General features: G+C 29.9%; 1 protein-coding gene across 1 annotated transcript in view; it reads left to right on the forward strand.

Annotated features, from left to right (window-relative positions):
• The first annotated feature begins 8,451 nt into the window (after window positions 1-8,451).
• Window positions 8,452-15,787, forward strand: part of LOC107168582 (uncharacterized) — a 34,710-nt gene continuing 27,374 nt past the window's right edge. The window contains exon 1 of the mRNA XM_089221652.1: window positions 8,452-14,693. Coding sequence (XP_089077778.1) covers window positions 8,572-14,693 — 6,122 coding nt within the window. The 5' untranslated portion in view covers window positions 8,452-8,571. The remainder of the gene's footprint in view (window positions 14,694-15,787) is intronic.

Below are 15,787 nucleotides of genomic sequence, written 5' to 3' on the forward strand. Positions count from 1 at the left end.
TATAAACATCCAAATATTTTAAAATATGTCCCTTGTGTTAATAAGTAGGTATTTAAGGGCTAGGTAAATTAGATCCGAGATAAGTTTGGTACATTTTGAAGGCGGTAAATTGAGTCCTGGGAAAAAACTGCCAGTAGGAAGTTGGGTCCCTTGAAAAAAAAAAAGATTGTAAGTCCCAGCTACTAATCAAAAAAATCAAAAATAAATTTCATATGATTATACTGTTAAATACTTTATTTACATTAATCTAAAACATTACAAATACAAATTAATAAAAAATTAAAATAAATGTCATTATTATTATATTTATTTTAATATATATATAATGTACTCAGTAAAAACTTCAATTAATAATAATTTAATAAACTCAAATTGAATTATAAAATTACTGGTGGGTCGTGGGTTTGGTAATTTGCTGCTCTATATAATAATAATAATGAAATTTTTTTGTTATTTTTTTAATTAGTAGCTGGGATAGCACGACCAACAATCTTATTTTCACGGGACCCAACTTACCTACCATCTTTTTTGCATAGGGACATGTTACACCGAGACCCAACTTACCGAGTTATGGTCATTTAAACTCAATTTAGGTATATAATATTAATTAGGTTGATTGAGACCCCCACGTATGTATGAGTTAAAAAGTTTAAAGTTAATTGGTGAATAAATTGTATGGTACTGAGTGGCAGTATTGTGCTAAAAAGTTCCCACCCGGCCCGGGTTTTTTATTTTTGGTAAAAAAAGGTATACACTAATAAATTTTAAAAATTAGAATTTCAATAAATGCATTATTAAAGGAAATATGAGGGTAACGTCTAGGGCATGGGATCCACAAAAAATTACTATACTATTACAACATTAACTTTTAAAGATTCATTTTTGACTTTTGGACCATAAGTTTTGGTTATTCACCACTCACGAGTCACGAGTCACGACTCACCATAATCAATGAGTAGGTGATAAAAGTGTCTAAAATTTTAATTTATTTGAGGTAAAATTAATTATTGTTTTTCAGGTATTTATACATTTTACTTTGAGTCATAAATCATAAGTAAAGTCTATAAATTGATAAAATATATGGACTATTTCACCTAGGTACATAACTTAATGGCCACGAGTTAACTAGCAGCCTCGTGCTGTTTTGTTGGGTTTGGTTAGGTTTAGTTGGGTTTAGTTGGGTTTGATTACGTTTACTAAAATGTAATCTAACTTAAAACAGCTAACGGCATTATCCAGTAATTATGTAATTTTATTTTGATTTAAATTCGGTAACAGCAGTGCTATCTACTACCGTTAAATCATTTTGACTTTAAACGCACCTACGTAAATAACTGGCCATTACAGTAGCTCAATTTAACAGTTAGATAGCGCTGCTATGTATGATTCACAATGATGTGGTCAAAACTCGGAACTCATAATATTATCTAGTATATGATCTAAAAGGTAAACTTACTGAGACACTTCAGTCCCATTCCAAATGTTTTGGGTAGGTACGTCACTAAATATAAATAAATGATCGGAACCAATTTTTTTTAATTACCAACAAGGTTTGATCTGAAAATGTACATAATAATTGCAATGTGTACACTAAAAAACATCAAGATTAAATTAGGTTTAGGTAAATTCTGATGCATGAAAAATTTTTATATAATTGAAAAGCATTGCCAGGTACTTCCTTAAAAATAATGCATTTTATATTAAAATCCAGACCATAGTTATAAGTAGGTATTTAAAGTTTAGTTGAGCATTTTAATGATCGAAATTAGACTTGTACAGTGCCACAATGGTACTACTCGGTACTAGTATATTAATTTTATGTAACTAGTTTTTCTATAGCAAATTTACTATTAAAATTAAATACATTTGTAAATAAATAATTTTTTATATATTATTAAAATGTAATATCAAGTAATACCTACATAAAAAACAACGGTACTTTTCGGTTATCGTACCCCCAACGGTCGGCCGGCCGACTGCGGCGGCGGTCGGAATACCTATACCGATTCCGTTCTCGTACCCCATTATATTTATCTCAATATTGTCAAGTTTTATTGCCATACGAATAAATAAATAATTGCCAAAAATATAATTTATTTTAATAAAATAATATAATATGAAATTATATGAGTACAAAGAAATTATAATAAAATATAAATACCAATAAAGTATAATAAAACATCAATACAAAAAAAAATTATAATAAAGTATTATTACCAATACAATATGAATACCAAAAAAATTATTGTAAATAAAAAATATTTTTATGATGGAAGCATTGAGACAAATATAATGGGGTACGAGAACGGAATCGGTATAGGCATTGATTATAGAATATAGAATATCTATTCTATAATCAATGGTATAGGTATCCCGACCGCCGCCGCAGTCCGCCGGCCGACCGTTGGGGTACGATAACCGAAAAGTACCAAAACAACAAGTAATCAAACATTTAAATTGTAACATCTATATATTATCTAATATTAAATCGAAGTAGGTATAATACATTGCCTATACTCTATGGTTGGGTAAATTTGTTTTTTATTTTTATTTTTTCGCTAACTCTTGAAAATAACTTGTATTACTTGTGACTGTGTTCAATTTCCAATCGACATATTAACTGTATGTCTGTATGGATGTTTTGAGTCAACTGTATACGATAGGTAATACGTGTATACCTAATTACGTACAATTGAAACGTATTTTTGTTTTGCTCTACTACAGTAAAATATAAAATAAAAGTTAATATCAAATATCTAATCATCATAAATAAATAAAATCACATCCATTAGTAATAGACGATGGTGCTTAAATAGCTCACATAGATTTATCCGTTTATCGAATAGGTACAATTGATGAGTTTTTGTAAGTATATACATTTTAAGTTTTTTACCTTTCTAAGTTTCTAACAATAAACACTAAATGTATACCATATGACGTAAATAATAATATGGGTACACAATACACTATATTTTCACGCACACAATAGTCCGATTGAAAGAATAATAAAAATTATATTCCCACGTATATTTTGTGGGAGTTCAGACCTATTTCTTTTCGTAATTTTTATCAACACTGCAGTGGCACTAACAAATTCAAAATAAATAAATAATGCATTTTTTTATGCAGCCTTCGCGATGCCATTGTACAGATAAAATACGAGTTTGTTGGTATGTTGAATTACATTTTACAAGCAGTAGGTGTACAGAGACTCAAGATAACACTGTTTCAAATTTATACTTTTATTGATACGAAATAAATAAGAATAAATGTATAACACAGCTATAATGAATAGTGATCAGCGAATGGTGAGAATTTATACAATTATATTATAATAAAATCACACTTGTGTAGGCACTTATATTAGTTAGGTATTATAATAGCTGCAGGTAGGCACGTATTTTAGCATATTATAGGTAGGTTGTAGGAATTATACTTGTAAGCATTAAAAAGCAACGATCGAAAATATTCATACAAATTCAACACGATATGACAACTAACACACCACATCTCTATATGACTATATGGGTACTTTTATAAACGGTTGTCCATATTATACCTATGTTCAGATTAATTGTTGAAATAAGGGTATTATTTTATTTACTCTGGTTGGTGGGTACTACTGGGTAGGGGGTTGGGTTGTGGGTATTGATTTAATACTATATAATAGTGAAATAAATAATAATAGAAACACGATATATTATAATTTAGGCTTAGTGGATTTAATGGTAAGTTTAATCAAAGAATACGTTTTACTAGAACAATAACCTATTTATAAAATTGCATCAAGTGTGTTAAATAATAAACAACTGTTATTAACATTTATCGGCGTATTCGGAGCGACAATATTATAAGGGGTAGCTGTCGGTAGGACTTAGGTCACCTACAATCATCTAAGTGACACCAATTTATTTTTATAAACACGCTACTGACCTGCTCTGATCCGTTTACAATAATTACCTACTGTTAATTATTATACTGCAGATCTACATTAGAGTAGTATATTTTAATAATGCTATAGCCTGTATGCCCTAATGCTCTATAGGTATAATATGTCATTATTTAGTTGTTGTGCTACACGAACATAACCATAATACGACATCACAGACAAAACATGATATTATAAGCTATATCCACCCACCCGATATTCAAACTCGACTCAAAATTAATAATAATTTAGAAGTGTCTGCTTCTGAATAATATCCTCCACCAATGTACGTAGGTATTATACAGCTGAAATGTTTGTTATTTAAATGGTCGTTATTAGCACTTAAAATACATTGTGTTGTTTTACGTCCAATCAACGGTAAGAATCCACGGACATTACGAAATTATTACATCCTATAATGACTTATTATTATACCTACACAGAACGCTAGTGCGTGTTTACTGTTTAATGTAATACGTGTTTAGATACGAATGATAAAATTATTCCTATGGTGAACGGCGATGTCTTTTTTAGGACTTTTATTGTGTAAATATAATTTGTTATCGATCCGGCATCGTTTGCGCGATCGAAACATTGTAGTGACGAACCCACAATATTATTGTATCGATCACCCATTATATACATTCAGTGATGACAGTGTATGGCTCATCACGGTGGGCCCCCACAGGCCGTCAAGGCGTTAGTTAGTTGATGATATCTTGTTGGAAATCTAATAAATATATTTTTAAATTTCTGTGCTTTTAGGTTCGATCTACCTATGTAAAAAAAAGCTCAGGTTAACTGCAAGAGCAAATGTCGAGCAGGTACCTATCTGCAGGCCACCTATATAATCGGACTGGCTATAGATGATGGGCTGCGCACTGACATGACACCTGCCGGTGCGGATTGTAGTTATAATACGCTTTCATTCATAAAAATAATTCATACACCGGAGTAATAATAAACTGAGTCAGTAGGACGAATGTATAGAACCCGACTATAGTTTTTTAGACTAAAATATAACGAGTGGGAAGTCGTATTCGTATATATTATGCATAGACACATATAATATGTACTGCTGCAGTATATATACTCTTGTATGGCTTAATGGCAATTTATATATAGGTATGTAATCTATATACCGATATTTTAGTTCGCGTGGGTGGATATTTGCAGGTCATATATATATATATATACATATATTGGTAGGATGAGGAGCAGGGGAGAGATTAAAACATACCTATATATGTGCTCGGTAAACGGCGTTGAGGTCTTGAGGGTCAATAACTCCTCCAAGTCTTTCCAACCATTAATCGCCTTATAGGATAGTCGGTATAGTTCGTAACTCCAACAATACGTGAGCAATATAATATAATATTAGGTAGACGTATGTAATATTATTAAACTGACTTTGAGACGCTCATAATGTGTATCCGTAGATATAATAAAATAATATGTCACTCGTTGCTAAAAAAACAATTCCCCCGAAAAATCGCAAATAGTAAACCGATCGCAAACATGTGCGATACCTCTGTAATATATAGTATGTAACGATTTACACTGGAAATCGAGGAGCAGACCGTGATTGATGGAAAAATCATTTTTTGCCGAAGGTTAGAGTAGATTGCACCGCACACAACACAAAATATTTTATATTATTTTGATCACTACAAAAACCACCAAATATGGTCAATCGCGTCGTTATGAAAACATATTGAAAATGTTAATCAGACTTTATATTTATATACATATTACGTGCACATAATATATGCAATCGCTGCGCGTGTGCGTGTATTTAGGTATATACGTTCTCCTTCGATTTCCATTTTGGGTATGTCTCAATATCTCGCGTATTCGCGCCGTATAAACCGGCTACCTACGTATATCCCCGCTGTCCTGCGGAGGAAGGCTGCATCATCGATTTTTATAAGATTTGAGTGGGAGTGCCTTACATGGTCCGGAGAATTGGAGAAGGAAATCGTAACGCGTGCGACCGGTTTGAAACGGAGCGCACTCATAATGTATAACAACGAAATATCAAATATAATGATATGAATGTGAAAAATCTTTTCCACACAGTTTTCATTTTATTATTAGCAGATACCTACTGAATAAGGTAGAAATGTCTGTGTATAAAAATAATATCCGCAAATCATTTCTAGAAATATTATATTATAATTATATTATACAATACTAGACCAACAAAATATGTAAAACAAAAAATTATGTTAAATTCTAGTATCTCACTGCAACTTACAAGAGTTCTTAATCCCTCAAAACACCCCCTTCCATGATCTATTTTCACTACGTTTCGTACAATGAAGGCATATCATTGTTATTAGAAAAGTATATTTTTTTATTATTTCATGTATACCTACGTTTAAAATAAACCGAAATAAATATTAAACATGCGTTTTATAATAAATTAGGGACTTAAATGTCTTAAACATATAGGTATTAGAATAATGAGTGATGCGTTGACTTAAAAGTTAACATTTTTTATTTGCTTACTAAACTAGGCTATGTAATTGTAACGATTGAAGTATAATATAATACAGAGAAACATAATGTCATAAGCCATCGAATAAACAAATAGGTACACTTCCTTTATATTTATACGAATTTTATAAGTATTATTAGTTTTTCAATTAAAATAATTTGAAACTAATAATTATTTAAGCTCACGATTGTTTCATTTAATTTTTAATTTTTTAATAGAAACATTCTTTAGTTAGATGACGATTGTGGTTTTTAATTCATATATTATAAAATAAATAAGGTAACAAAATATTCACTATTTAAGGTTCATTATACTTACAAACTATCTAATCCAATTAATTAATTAATTTGCAGATTGTAGATTTTAAAATTATTTTTCATAAATTTGAATGATTTATTTTCTGTCTTAAAATAGTGTGTCCTTATGACCAAACGTTTTATTAGTGCTTAGAGATTAGTGATTTGAACATAGATAATTTTAATTAAATAACAATGCTTAACATGTTTGTGCCATTTATACTTAGACGTATAGCTAGGTATAGCCTTTCATCTCTTTAGACCTCGAAGTAATTCTAAGAAGTATCTACAGTTCTACAGTACCTACCTACCAGTGATCTTATTCTCGAATTATTATTTGTATTACTAAATACGGTTATCTGCTTACTAACTACCTACAAAACTATACAAAACACGTATTCATTGAAAGCAGCTTGCCAGCCTCCTATAAATTAAAAAAAAAAAAACTATGATATGATATCAAATGAATAATATTATAAAAAAATATCTACAATCTTTTGAATATTTTAAAAGTGATGAACTTAATAATTGAATTATTATTAGTATTATCATTATTTTCAATGATACTTATCGTACGCTTGTATAATTTTAACATAAAAACAGCATACAAATATAAGTTTTAATTAACACAATGTTATCATTCGATGTATGTAATAAATAATAATATGTTATTTGATATTTACTGTTTGTCTGTTTTGTGATCAAGTGTTAATAAATAATTTATAAATAAAATAAAGGTAACAAAAAATTATTTTTATAAGAATAAAATAATAGTATACAGAGTCAAGTGATATAAAGTAATCAATATTGTTATAAGATTTGTTTAATTAAAGTACTTCCTCGGAAGATACTTTTTATTTTAATATTTTGTACTTTGTTGTTTTGTATAATATTAAGCCGTTATATAGGTATACTTTTCTAATGTTTAAAAATACGTTTTCATATTCCATAATAAGTGCATTATTTCATAAATTTAAATGTACTATAGGTACCGACACGAATTGTCTACTATTCGTCTGCCAATGCTTATGCTTTATAGGTAAGTGTTAAAGATTTAATTTTTTTTATCTTTCTAGTTTCTATATACCTAAGTATTATTACAGATAAGCCATAACATAAGCATCAACAACTAAAATAACAAAGTATACCTAGCCACCTAGATACTGAAATAAATGCACAAATACTAATAAAAAAAATTTTAATACCTATACTATTTAATATTCAACATAATTTATTAGGACGAATAAGATTAACCCATTTTTATATAGGTATTATTATATTAACAATAATTGATTATAATTACATTTTGTATTTGATGAAAAATGTGAGTGTAATTTAAAATAAAAGGTAATAATTAATATGTATTACGTGTATGCTGATAACGATTAAGCACGAATCATATATTGATAATTACAAAAAAATTAAATATTAAAATATTAAAAAGTCTTAAATAATAAATGTATTTAGTTAATAAAAAGCAACTATTAATGATGAGTAAGATAAAAATTGTCATAGGTAGTTGGCGTAGGACGAAACGGGTTTAAGAGAGTTGCATTATAATAGTGTTGTGGAGGTTTATGAAGGCGTATCCCACTTACTGCTGGCCACCTCTTCGATTTACGAAGCACATCGTTCAGCGAGATTCTCGTTCGTCAGTAGTCGAATAACGCTGTACTCATTCGCTCTGTTGTTATACTGTTTATTAATTATTTTAAATATTTATATTTTTGTTTGTGCGATCGTTAGTGTGCGTCGAGTATTTTTTTTGTTTCTATTGAAGTGCTCTAAGTATCTTTAAATTATTATTTGTTTAATTATTTTAAATAATAATAATAATTAAAAAAAAAATGTTTAAATCTACAAAAAAAACCAAAGACCCCACGAAAAATCGATCTGTAAGTGACACTGCTAAGGTAAGTGAAAAAACTATTATTAAGAATGAAAGCTCGACAGTGGTTCCGAAACAAATGTTCAGCAGTAAAGTAGCTAACGAACAGCCATTGAACGTAAGCGGTAAAGGGCGCAGTTCAACGCCGCAGACAGCAAAAAAGACGTTAGTCAAAGGCGTTGTTTCCAGACAGGCTGCAGAATCATCATCCACTGCTTCGATTTCAAAATCATTGAGTTCATCTTCCATAAAAAAGACTACAACTGGTAAAAGCATTAAGACCATCACTACCGTTGATCAAGATGGTAATATCCATACAACCGTGGAAACGGTTGACGACATACCACAATCGACCACAGAAACCACTACCGAAGAGTCGAACGCTGCAGATTCGGCCAATGTGTACGTCGAGTATGATGACCAATATTCCTTCGAAGGTGCCATAGAAACGGCGGAGGGATTGAACTCACCACCGTATTTTACATCAAATCGTTTAACTTCATCAAAGAACTTTGAAAATGAATCATCATCGATTAATCAATCGATGTCTACAGAGACCAATTATAATACCGTTACCTCACACGTTAATTCCGAATCAAAACAACTGTTGGACATACAGGATACAACACAACACGGAAACACAGTAAGTTCAATAAATGGAAAATTAATTAAATCCATTGATGACATGTCACATGATAACTCAAATTATTCATATCAGCCAAATATAAGCAAACAAGTCGATGTTACAAACACAAAAATTAACACAAATATAAATTCATCCGAAAATGAATCGTCGAGTACCACCCAACTTGACAAAACAAAAAACATAAATTATGGTAAAAACAATCAACAAATTAATACTGAATCAATAGAATTAAAAACATCTGCAAATACTGTTAATTTATTAAATGACACTAAAGAAAAATCATATACTTCACGGGACCATGAAAATAACCACGAAATAAGTTCGGGATTAACAGTAAAAATGGTCGGTGGAAAGTTGATAAAACAATTTAGTACACCGTCAAAGTCTAAACAATCTCAAAATATTACGAATACTAAAGAGGTGGATATGCCATACACTATTGATAGTAATAAGCAGCAGTATAAAAATAACCTAAAATCTTCATTTGAATCAGATATAATTGATCAAAATGTATCTACAGATAAATCCAATGATTATAGTTCTGAGATGTTCATAACACAAAAATATATACCGATTTTTTCAAGATCCAATCAAGAAATTGATGAAATAACGTCATCGAGTAATGAAAATTCAAAAACATTAGATGACGGCTTAACAGTACGTATGGTTGGTGGAAAATTAATAAAAACTTTTAAAGAACCGACAAAAACTCAAAAAAATATATCAAATATCTCAACGTCAAGTAATATATCAAACAATGACATTTCATCCGGTGATATCACAACATCAACATCCTTTATTTTAAATGAACAATCATCTACTTCGAGTTCATTTGGAGAAACAAACAAATCAAATTCAAAATTCTCTAATTCTATCCATCAAACTATAAACGAACAAGATAAATTTAAAAACAAGGAACAGTCAGATGTTAAGAATAACAAATTTAAAAACGAAAAAGTTATTAATAATTTCGACGAAGAAGGTTTGACAGTGCGCATGGTTGGTGGAAAATTAATTAAAACATTCAATGAGCCATCATCAACCAAGAAAAACAGTTCTGATTTTTCTAAATCAAGTAATATTTCATCTAGTGACATTTCGTCTGGTGACTTCACAACATCAACTTCATTTATCTCGAATGAACAATCATCGTTTTCAAGTTCATTTGAAGAAACTGAAAAATCTGATATAAAAACATCTAATAAATCTCAGTCTGCAAATAAAAAAACTGACCAATTAGATGAGTCAAATAACAAACAACAGTTAGACGTTATAAAAGACAAGTCTAAATCAATAACTACTGTAGATATTGTGGACAAAGAAGGTTCGTCTGTACGTATGGTAGGTGGAAAGTTAATTAAGACCTTTAAAGAACCCAAAACTTCAAAAAAAAATAGAAATGATGTGTCGAATTTAAGTAACATTTCATCTAGTGATATTTCATCAAGTAATATTACAACTTCAACATCGTTTTCAACAAACGAACAAACTTCAGTTTCAAGTTCATTTGTAGAAAGTGATCAATTAAATTTTAAAACTTCCGAAACCATCTATCAATCAGCAGATCGACCAGATGAAACAAAACACATAAAAGAACTAGATACTAATAAAGGAAAATCTCAACCAAATAAGTCTGTTGAAAATGTCGACGAAGAAGGATTAACAGCGCGTGTAGTTGGTGGAAAACTAATCAAAACTTTTAACGAGCAAACACCATCCAATAAAAATAATTTTAATGTTTCTAAATCCAGCACTATATCAACTAGTGATATTTTGTCTGGTGATATTACAACTTCCACATCCTTTATTAGTAATGAACAATCATCATTATCAAGTTCATATGTCGAAACTGACGAATCAAATTCAAAAGTATCAAATTCTATACATAAAAAAATAGACCGATCAGATAAATTAAAAAACAAGGAACAGCGAGAAGTCAAAAATAATAAAGAAAAATCTGAACAAATTATTAATAATGTCAACGAAGAAGGATTGAACGTTCGTATGGTCGGTGGAAAATTAATTAAAACATTCAATGAACCAAAAACTACCAAGAAAAATAGTTTAGATGTTTCTAAATCAAATAATATTTCATCTAGTGACATTTCATCTGGTGACTTCACAACATCAACTTCATTTATCTCGAATGAGCAATCTTCGTTTTCAAGTTCATTTGAAGAAACTGAAAAATCTGATATAAAAACATCAAATACATCCAAGTCAGAAAATAAGAAAACAGATGAAATAAAAAATAAGAGACAGCTAGAGTCAAAGAATGACATTTCTAAACCATTAACTGCCGTCGATATTGTCGACGAAGGATTGTCTGTACGCATGGTTGGTGGAAAACTTATTAAAACCTTCAAAGAGCCTACACCGACAAAAAAAATTATTACTGATGCGTCGAAATCAAGTGATATTTCAACATATGATATTTCATCTAGTGATATTACATCATCAACATCGTATACTACAAATGAACAAACTTCGGTATCAAACTCAACTAGAGAAACTGATCAGTCTAATTTAGAATCTTCCAATTTTGTACATAAGAAAGACAGATCAGATGAAACAAATAATAAGAATAATTTAAACTCCAAGAAAGAAAAATCTATATCAAATAAATCTGTTGAAAATGTAGATGAAGAAGGATTGTCAGTGCGCATGGTTGGAGGAAAATTAATTAAGACTTTCAAACAGCCAACACCTTCAAAAAAAAATATTAAAGAAGTTTCAAAATCAAGTAATAATATAACTAGTGATATTTCTACAAATGATATTACTATGTCAACATCATCCATCACTAATGAACAATCATCATTTTCAAGTGCATTAGGAAAAACTGACCAATCAGATATAAAAACATCAACGACATCTAAGTCTGCAAATAAAAAAATTGACAAACCAGTTGAGTCAAAAAATAAGAAACAGCCACACTTAAATACAGAAAAGTCTCAACCAATAACTGTTGTTGATATTGTCGACGAAGAAGGTTTGTCTGTACGCATGGTTGGAGGGAAATTAATCAAAACTTTCAGTGACACTACACCTTCAAAAAAAAATTCTACTGATGTATCGAAGTCAAGTGATATTTCAACAAGTGATATAACGACATCAACATCGTTTTCTACGAACGAACTAATTTCGGTTTCAAGTTCAAATGTAGAATGTGACGAATCAAATATTACAGCTTCCAAATCTTTATACCAATCAATTGATCGATCGCACGAAGCAAAAAATACGAAACAGTCGGGTAGTAAGAAAGATAAACCTAATCCTAAACACTCTGGTGAAAATGTCGATGAAGAAGGCTTGATAGTGCGCATGGTCGGTGGGAAATTAATTAAAACATTCAATGAGCCAAAAACTACCAAGAAAAATAGTTTAGATGTTTCTAAATCAAATAATATTTCATCTAGTGACATTTCATCTGGTGACTTCACAACATCAACTTCATTTATCTCGAATGAGCAATCTTCGTTTTCAAGTTCATTTGAAGAAACTGAAAAATCTGATATAAAAACATCAAATACATCCAAGTCAGAAAATAAGAAAACAGATGAAATAAAAAATAAGAGACAGCTAGAGTCAAAGAATGACATTTCTAAACCATTAACTGCCGTCGATATTGTCGACGAAGGATTGTCTGTACGCATGGTTGGTGGAAAACTTATTAAAACCTTCAAAGAGCCAACACCGACAAAAAAAATTATTACTGATGCGTCGAAATCAAGTGATATTTCAACATATGATATTTCATCTAGTGATATTACATCATCAACATCGTATACTACAAATGAACAAACTTCGGTATCAAACTCAACTAGAGAAACTGATCAGTCTAATTTAGAATCTTCCAATTTTGTACATAAGAAAGACAGATCAGATGAAACAAATAATAAGAATAATTTAAACTCCAAGAAAGAAAAATCTATATCAAATAAATCTGTTGAAAATGTAGATGAAGAAGGATTGTCAGTGCGCATGGTTGGAGGAAAATTAATTAAGACTTTCAAACAGCCAACACCTTCAAAAAAAAATATTAAAGAAGTTTCAAAATCAAGTAATAATATAACTAGTGATATTTCTACAAATGATATTACTATGTCAACATCATCCATCACTAATGAACAATCATCATTTTCAAGTGCATTAGGAAAAACTGACCAATCAGATATAAGAACATCTATGACATCTAAGTCTATAAATAAAACAACTGACCAACCAGTTGAGGCAAAAAATAAGAAACAGCCATCCGTGAATAAAGACAAATCTAAACAAACAACTACTGTTAATGCGGTCGACGAAGAAGGTTTGTCTGTACGCATGGTCGGCGGAAAATTAATTAAAACTTTTAAAGAGCCAACACATACAAAAAAAACTATTACTAATGTGTCGAAGTCAAGTGATATTTCAACTAGTGATATTTCATCAACAGATATTACTACGTCAACATCGTTCACTACAAATGAACAAACTTCTGTTTCAAGCTCATTTGTAGAAGGTGATCAATCAAATTTAAAATTTTCAAAAACGTCTAATTCTAAAAATCAAAAAACTAATCGACCAGATGTAACAAAAAACAAGAAACGACCAGACGCTAAAATAGATAAGTCTAAACCAAAATCTACTGTTGATAATGTCGACGAAGAAGGCTTGTCGGTACGCATGGTCGGTGGAAAATTGATCAAAACTTTTAAAGAGCCGTCTCAAAATGTTGTAAAAAATACTTCCACATCTAATATAATGACTACTAATTTAAACAGCCAACGCACTGATGTAAATTTAGATACTAGTTCTCAAATTTTAAATACAACTTATATAATTGATGAATCATTATCAAATAATGAAGTAATAAATACCATTTCTACTAGTAATGAAAGTAGTACGATTATTGTTGGTGGGAAAATGACATCAAATTTTAAAACACCCGAAAGGACTACCCGGAAACCAAAATCTGATTTTCCAGATAAAACGAATGCGGACATTGTGCCTTTGGACAGTAATTATATTACGTCGTTGAACGACACTAAACACGTTCACGATGTATTTTATGACTTTTCCGAAGAATCATACATTGAGTCTCGACAGTTTTCGGAACAATCTATGGTTGAAGATTTTCAAGTAACATCGAACACGTCGGAATATTATCCTGAAATGCCTGTTAGAAATATTGATGTAAGAGACAACATTGTTGTTCAAGATATCACCGACTTCGTGTCTGTTTCAAATCATGCAGAAGTAGTAGAAAATAGAATAATTTCCGAAGTGGTTGTGGAAAAATCAGTAGTAAATGGTATGACCGAAAATTATGAAAACCACGTATCTTCATCGAAAAAGGTCCGAGAAAATAAAGTAGACAAGAGGGCGAGAAATGAAAAGGAAATCAATTCAACATCGAAAGAACAATGCATTTGCGAAATTTGTACTTGTGGGTAAGTGAAATCATACATTTACAGGTTAATACAATATTATTACGATACGATATAATTATTACTAACTCAAAGTAGATACATTTTAAAGTGGTTTTTTTTTATCTCGGAATGTGAAAGTCTTAATCAATTTTAGTTATTCAATTAATCGAGTATGATAATGTTGACTATAAAATTACTTAGAAATTTGATGTAAATGCATCATCCCTGAATTAATGCTTTAACTTTTTTTTTAATTGTTCGATTATTAAATCATTTGAACTGAATTATTTAATTATTTATTATTGCACTGTTGCACATAATATCTACTAATTTATAAATGTAAAAAAAAAGTTGTTAGAAACACAGAATTTGAATTTATGTACATATACTAAATTATTTAAAATTATATGAAATGAGAATGACTAATGAATAGATATTCATGTAATATTCATCTTAACACCTTGGGTAGCTTTCGTTTTAGTATATTGGTTTAGATACTACTATTCCCTATTATATGACAGTAAAATGTAAATAGCTACCTACCTAATTAAGCAATAATTATAGATATTTTATTATTCGTGATTTATGAAAAAAGTATAAAAAATATTTAAAAGCATTTTTTTTCAAGTATTATACAACTACACAAGCGATAAATAAATTAATAAAACTGTCTATATTGTATGTCTTGTATATAATGATGATTATCAAGTAATAGAAGTGGATGAATTACATATATAATATCATTAATTGAAATATATAGTATGTGGGTTAGGCATTTTACCTTGCAAGACTAAAATTAACGTTTGCATGTTCTACAAAATATTTTATTATTTAGTTGTTGCTAATGCATTCTAACGTGGTACTCATCTATTGTTTTAAATTATAAATATTGTATTTTGCTCTGGGAACTGGTGGGCAATGGGCATCACTATAGACAATTTATTAGTAGGTAAATCGGTATTAAATACACCTGATTTTAAAGTATAGGTATACAACATCCGAATAATTGTTATTTGTACAAATGCACTGAAACGTCGACAGTTCGTGTCTCAACTCTCAATAACTGATTTAAGAGGCAACAAAAACAAAAGTAAAAATTAATAAATCAATTTTTT

This window comes from Diuraphis noxia, unplaced genomic scaffold (assembly GCF_037042655.1).
Source record: "Diuraphis noxia isolate RWA-SAM2 unplaced genomic scaffold, SU_Dnox_SAM2 contig0002, whole genome shotgun sequence".
Lineage (NCBI taxonomy): Eukaryota > Metazoa > Arthropoda > Insecta > Hemiptera > Aphididae > Diuraphis > Diuraphis noxia.